Raw genomic sequence first — 6868 nt, forward strand, 5'->3', positions numbered from 1 at the left:
GGACGCCTGACAGCATCTTGCCCGGCCCCCATGTGTTGGCTCGGCTGGACCATGATTCCCTGGTGCACAGCTCTCCTCACATGGCCTTGAGTCACGTGGATGCACGCTCCTACCATTTACTGGTTCGAGATGTTAGCAAAGAAAATGCTGGCTACTATTTCTGCCACGTGGCGCTCTGGACACCCGGGCACAACAGGAGCTGGCATAAGGTGGCAGAGGCCATGTCGGCCCCAGGTGCTGTGGCTGTGACCTGGCTAGGTGAGTGGTTTGGAGGGATGGCTCTTCACCTCTCTGGCTTAATCCCTCCTCTGGGATATGGAGAGGAGTAAGGGAGCTGTATTGTTTGGGCCTTCTTGATATCAGGACAAGCCTACTCTCTCCTGCATAGATCCCAAGCTGGGGGAGAAAACAAAACTGGCTGAAATAGAATCTGGCAGGCAAGGGAAATGTTTAGATAATGTGGCCTCAGTTGTCTCAATACCCTCATCTGAGAGGATATATATTCCTTTTGTTGTCGAGATTTGCAGGGTGGAGGGGGGGGCCCTGCTGAATGGCTCTTTGAAATGGATCTTTGTTGGAGGGAGAACACCGCCATTCTCCCTTTCCTTTGCCTAGACTCCTAGGTACTCTCTGGCAGGAGCTGGGGCTTTTCTAAAGCCCAGGGAAGAAAAAGAATTCCTTTAGTTAATGGAACACGTTTTTGTCACTGAATGCCCTGGAATGCCCAAATGAATTTTTTTTTACAGATACCAGTTAAATCCAGGGGGCTTCCTGCTTCCCCTGCTCTTCTGGAGGGCTCGCTCCCCACGTCCGATTCCCAAGGGAGGAGCAGAGTGGCCCTCAACTGTTGCCCTCCTTGCCACCCATGTTATTGTTACTTGTCATATATGTGAAGGTCATTGTCATATCCTCTTCTTTTTTTACCATGCTCACCTTCCCCATCTCTTATTTTCCTGAATGCTTGCCCTCCAGGCCTGACTTTTCCTAATTTTGTTACTATCTTGTAATTAATCGCAAGTGGACTTAGGCAGGATGGGGCCGGGTGGAGTGTGGAGTGCTTTGCTTCCCAAGTCCATTACGGCAAAGATGGAGACAGGCCTGCCGGTTAGCCTCTTCCCTGTTGTGAGGCTTGATCTCTCTGCTGTCCCCTGACTGTTCCGAGCCTGCATGAAGGCATTTGGCATTGCTCTATTAGGAGGTAAAACAGATCTCTAAAGGCTCGGAAATCATTTCCTCCTTTGTCTAATGCTAAACATCCTCCCGCCGTGAGCCCCAACTCATTTCTCAGCTCTTCCTTGTCTCTGCAGTGAAATCTTCTCCTGGGCTAGTGGCACATTCACTGTCTGTTTCTTCCTAATAAGCTGTTATTTGGCAAAGATGGGGAGTTGGCAAGTGGGGACGGAGGGGGCAGGGAGAAGACGAGTCATAATAGGGTAAGCAGAGTGTCCGTCCAATTCTGAGCGAGACCGGGCGGGGCGTTACTCATCCCTGGTAGCAAAGTGATTCTTTGATATCTGCAAAGTGAAAGGAGTGGGTTCATCTGGCGAGCTTTTCTTTCTGCCGTCTGAACCCCGTGCGAGAAACTCATCATGAGTGAACTGGAACAATGTTAGCCCAGCTAGAACTCTCCTTAGCAACCTTCAAAATACAACAGATGTCGTCAGCACCAGAAGAAGAGTTTTCATCCCTGGAGCTGAATGTGCCTCACAGCCCTGATCCTCGGTGCCTTGTGCGGTGCTGTCAGATCCCAGAGAGGATGCTCCGCACCCCTCCCCCACCCAGCAACCCCGGGGGTGGGGGGAGAGATGCAGAGACTGTCAGGAAACAGGAGGGGAACTCGGGGAGGGAACGGGCTCTTTTAGCTGGAAGGGATTTGTTGGTGGCTGTGTTCTCCAGAGAGTGGGAAGAAATAAAGAGACTAAATTGTGGGAAAAGGTTTGGTTATTATTCTGAGGATCCAACACGGTTGTTGCGAAAGCTGTCAGTGTGCTTTTCCCCTGGCTGATCTAAGGCCCCAGACCCCGCATCTCTCACAGTTCTTTGCACGTAATGGGCACTCAGTAAACACTGGCCTGATGGGTAGATAAACCAGCACCAACACATGGATATGTTAAGATATGTGCATAGGAAAAGAAGAATTGCAAAGAAAGCAATATCGTTCAGCTCAGAATATTCAGAGATACTGCACGTGGGCAAACCCTCCAGGAGTGTAAGTGGTATTTTTCTCCTGTCTTCCCCTTAAATCTCTCCTCCTTCCCTGTGCCTGTGACTCATACCATTACAGCTCCCTGGACACTTGTCAGGAGGTGAGTTGGGCCTGAGTACAGCAGTAGCCTTTTTCTCCAGGACCTCCCAATTGGATTCTCCGCTCAGCAGTGATCAGGCCTGGCTTGACACTGTGTGATTCTCTCTAGATCTACAACATGTCTGTGTATGCATGTGGATACCATGCCACATGTAAATTGGGGCCTGCTGAGGCTAACTGAGAGGTGGCAACAAGACAGGATGTACTCTATTTAGATAGGTCATCTTATGTTGTGTGACTGTGGAATGTTGTCACAGAAGAGCTCTTGAGAAAGCCAGTTCCCTATGCAGGTATTACACAAAATGCTCAATTTTGCTACCTGACAGATTAAACATAATAACTACCGTGTATTGAACACTTACTGCATGCCAGGGACTAGGCCAAGGGCTTTACACGCATTAAATATTTGATCCCCGCAAACAGTGCGAGTGAGGTACTGTCCCAATCCCCACCTGAAAACCACTGATTTTCATTTTGCTCACAATTTTGAGGGTCAGGAATTAGGGAAGAACTCAATGGGGTTCATCTCTGATGCACATGGTGACAGCTGGGACAGCTAGGGCTGGGGATCCCCTTCCAGATGGCTTTCTCATGCACCTGTCACCACGTTCCAGGGCATCTCTCTCTGTCCCCAAGTGGTGTCTCATCCAGGCCCTGTCCATGTGGCTTGGGTTTCTCATGGCACCGTCTTCTCAGGACAGTCATTCTTCTTATGTGGCGGCTGGCTGCCAAGACGCAGAAAGTAGAATTGCCTGGCTAGTTGAAAGCTATCCCTGGGACTGGTACAGTGCACCTCCGCTGTTTTCTGTTTTTGGTCAGAGCCATCACAGAGTCTGTCCAAGTTCAAGGGGGTAGAGAAAGAGACCCCATCTCTTAATGGGAGACCAGCAAGGTCACATTTCAAAAAGGGCACGTGAGATGGGAAACGTTACTGCATCATCTTTCGAAAGTAGAATCTATGCAGCGGTTAATGCTTGTTCCTTTTATTTCAAAAGAAATGTTTAGAATGGCTTGGACAGAATTATGGCCCTAGGTCAAGTCTGTCCCAAGTATTTTCATCTTGAGGGGAGTCTGTCCCGAGTATTGTCATCCTATGTGGAAACAGTTTGGCTTTGGGGATCAGCTTCACTCCTGAAACTCTAAAGCATAGAGTCCTAAAAGCTGGGTCGTTCTTGTTCTTGTTTGCTTGGGTGCACTGAGTAGATGAGGGGTTGAAGCTGATTGGGGTCTTCTCACATTCCATCGTGTTAACCAGAGAGATCAGGGCAATGATGTGAATGGGTCTGTCAAGTCCAGGAGCACTTGTAGCAGCTGGGAGGACTATAATTTTTTAGAGGGTAAGAAAAAATCTCTTTACTTAGGATGGATGCCCTACTTTTGAAGGCAAAAAGATTTAAGTTGGGTTGCAAAACAAAGTCCAATTTAAAGCAGGAGGCACAAAAATAAAATCAAGACCAAAAGGGGTAAAAAAAAAAAATCAAAGAATAGGTATTGCAAGATGGTTGGGATGGATTAGTTACTGCATTTGAGCACTGAATTTGCCTCTGAAGTTTTGGAGAGTTGAGGCAAGAGAGATGTGATTATACAGTTCTCCTCTGATGATGGAAAACAAACAAAAGAGAGACAAACTTTTTCTTGGCACTGAATTTATCATGCGCTTGTTTTGTTTAAGGGGCATTCGATAGCATAATGGACAGTGCTTTCAACTGTTCTTTTACAAACGCTCTAAGTGATTGTTTAAATGGATGTTTCTTATATCCACTCCCCATAAAAGCTGAAGGCATAAATCTTAAGTGTGTGAAGGAGTTTTTGTAAGAAACTGAGTTACTGTGGAGGACAAATGTTGCTTTGTGTTGATCCAATTTAGTATATGGCTAAAACTATAGAGAATCTGGAGGAATGGCTGGTTAATCTGCATGTTAAGCCATCTCTCTCTGCTATCAGATGTCTTAAATGAGCCCTTGGCAAGAGTTGGATACTAATCAGTTCATGGTTGAGTTCTCTGCCCGAAGTCCCAGACTTCTGTGGTGTTAATTGGAGAGGGTTCCACGGGCTTCAGATACACGAGCAGGAAACGGCAGAGCTGAGTTGTGCTATTCAGGCTTAGGCACCTGATTTGCATTCTTCCCCACTTGCGGACCGTCCCCTCTTCCAGCCGTGTGCCAGCGAGGAAGGTAATTATTTTTCTTTAAAAGGAGCTGTTAATCTGCTAAGTACTTGATAGAGATTTGAGAGTTCTTTGCCGTCTGCAGAAGATAAGATTTAGATCTGCAGAATTTTTTTTTCTTTTTTTTTTGCGGTACGCGGGCCTCTCACTGTTGTGGCCTCTCCCGTTGCGGAGCACAGGCTCCGGACGTGCAGGCTCAGCGGCCATGGCTCATGGGCCCAGCCGCTCTGCGGCATGTGGGATCCTCCCGGACCGGGGCACAAACCCGTGTCCCCTGCGTCGGCAGGCGGACTCTCAACCACTACGCCACCAGGGAAGCCTCCCAGAGAATATTTAATTGTTGTATACCGATGATGATAGTGGCAACTCTGACAGTTAGTCAACTCGCTCAGCTGCATCTAAAGTACTTGCCCAGTTCAGGGTAATAAAACAGGCATCGGCAGAAAAAAGCGCCCTCTTCCTCCTGTTTCTTCTGACTCGTGCTTGCAGCCTGTTCATCTAATTAGCTCTCCCAAGTTAGCTAAGCTTCAAAGCGGGTATTAGAACATGGCCCTGTTGTACACAGTTCAGGATCAGTGCCTCAGCTGTTATCATCCCTCTTGTCTTCTGGGATGGAGCTGGCTTTGAGAAGCATGAATAACTGGGTGTGTAATGAGGTTGTGCAATTCGGCCCTAGTCGGAGCCAGGCCACGTGGCCAAAGCCTCTCCTATGATTCTGCTCGCCACCCCCCCCCCCCCCACCCCGCACTGTGCAAGATCTTAGTCTTTGAACTTAACCTCCTTTGGGCTTTGATTTCGGTTTTGGTTTGGTTTGGTTTGGTTTAGGAAAAGTATGTGAAAACAGTATCTATCATATAAGGTTGTGCTGAAGATTAAACGAGCATGCAAGGAAAGTGTATGGCCTGGTCCCTGGCATACAGGAAGCCCTCCATAAATGCCAGTTATTAGTATCCTTGTACCTTCCTTACAGAATTGTTGTGAGAGTGAATAAATGAGGTAATCTGTGAAATCCCCTGGTTCAGGTCCCTGCATGTGGTAGGCACAAAATTTCTGCTTTTACAAATTAGCCAATGATTCGGAACATTTTCATTGTTTTGGAAGTTATAACAAAGGAGTTTAATGACCCATAATCAGAAAACAAAGTCTTTCTTGGTGGGGCTTGCAGTACGGGAGGCCACAGCTTCAGGAGGTGGTGTGCAAATGAGCAGGTCGTCCTGGGAGCTAGACTGGGGAGAGATCCTTGTTTCTTGGAAGGTTAGTGATGTTGTGCCTTAGACTGACCTCAGTATTCTGTAAAAGGGCTTACAATGTGGGTGGGTTGTTTGTTCGTGCTAAACTTTTGCAGTAGAAATTTACCCAGAAGTAGAACAAACCACCAGCTTCAACAGTTATCAGTATTTTGCTAATCTTATTTCATGTCTCTTCCCTCCCCTAGACACACACACGTACATACACTCTCTCGCTTTCTTTCCCCTGCCCCCTCTTTTCTTTGCCTTCTGGAAGAATGTAAAACACATCCCAGACATCATGTCATTTTGCCATTAAATACTTTAGTATGCATCTTTAACTGATAAGCATTTTTTAAACATAACCACTATTACATTCTTAGATGATTTCTTGATGAGATCAAGCAGAATATAGCAGTAATCAGTAGTGTAATGCTTATGCTGAAAATGAGCATTTTTATGCAAAATATTAAATTTAGTCCAGTTCAGCAAGTGTGTTAATGTCTTTTATGTACAAGGCACTGCATACATAGCACACACAGATGAATCAAATAGGGGGGGTCCCAGACCCTGAGAAGAGCCCTATAGAAGGTCCATGAGGCAGACAGACCTGTAACTGAAGTTCAAGGGAATGTTCAAGTAAAGTCCTCAGAGAGCAGGGAAGCTGGCGGGTGGTAGGGTCTCTGAATGTTTGCTGAATAAGAAGTAGAGGTGGGACAGGCTGGTGAGTTCACAGGAGGCTTCCTGTTCAGTAGGAGAGGCTACCTGAAGAGGTCTGTGCACGACAGGCCTTGAGGAATAGGCCCAATCTCTGCCAACAAGTTTTAAAATTGTGAAACAACAATAAAGGAAGATTTCCATACATGCACCGAAACATAAAAGAAATAGGCACCCACTCACACGCCTACCATTCTGACGTAGTGGAGTCATATCTTTTCTAGGAGTGTAAGTCTGAAGGCGACCTCCAAGGCTGGGGAATCGTTCAGATGACCTTTGCACATCCTTTAAATCACTGGAACTTATGCCTTCTAAGTCCACAAGAATCCACGTGTTTGTTTGTTTTTGCATTAGGATCCTCCTTTTGTGGGCCTAAGATTTAGTTTTAACAGAGAACAAGGAGACCAACCAGTCAATGAAGAGATTTTGCTCTTCTGCCAAGCTGGCATTCCT

At 46.7% G+C, this 6868-nt stretch overlaps 1 protein-coding gene across 1 annotated transcript in view; it reads left to right on the forward strand.

The window, feature by feature from the left end:
- Positions 1-6868, forward strand: part of PTGFRN (prostaglandin F2 receptor inhibitor) — a 90097-nt gene that overhangs the window by 45305 nt on the left and 37924 nt on the right. Inside the window, exon 5 of the mRNA XM_007461629.1 lies at positions 1-258. Coding sequence (XP_007461691.1) covers positions 1-258 — 258 coding nt within the window. The remainder of the gene's footprint in view (positions 259-6868) is intronic.

Source organism: Lipotes vexillifer, unplaced genomic scaffold (assembly GCF_000442215.2).
Source record: "Lipotes vexillifer unplaced genomic scaffold, Lipotes_vexillifer_v1.1 scaffold858, whole genome shotgun sequence".
Lineage (NCBI taxonomy): Eukaryota > Metazoa > Chordata > Mammalia > Artiodactyla > Lipotidae > Lipotes > Lipotes vexillifer.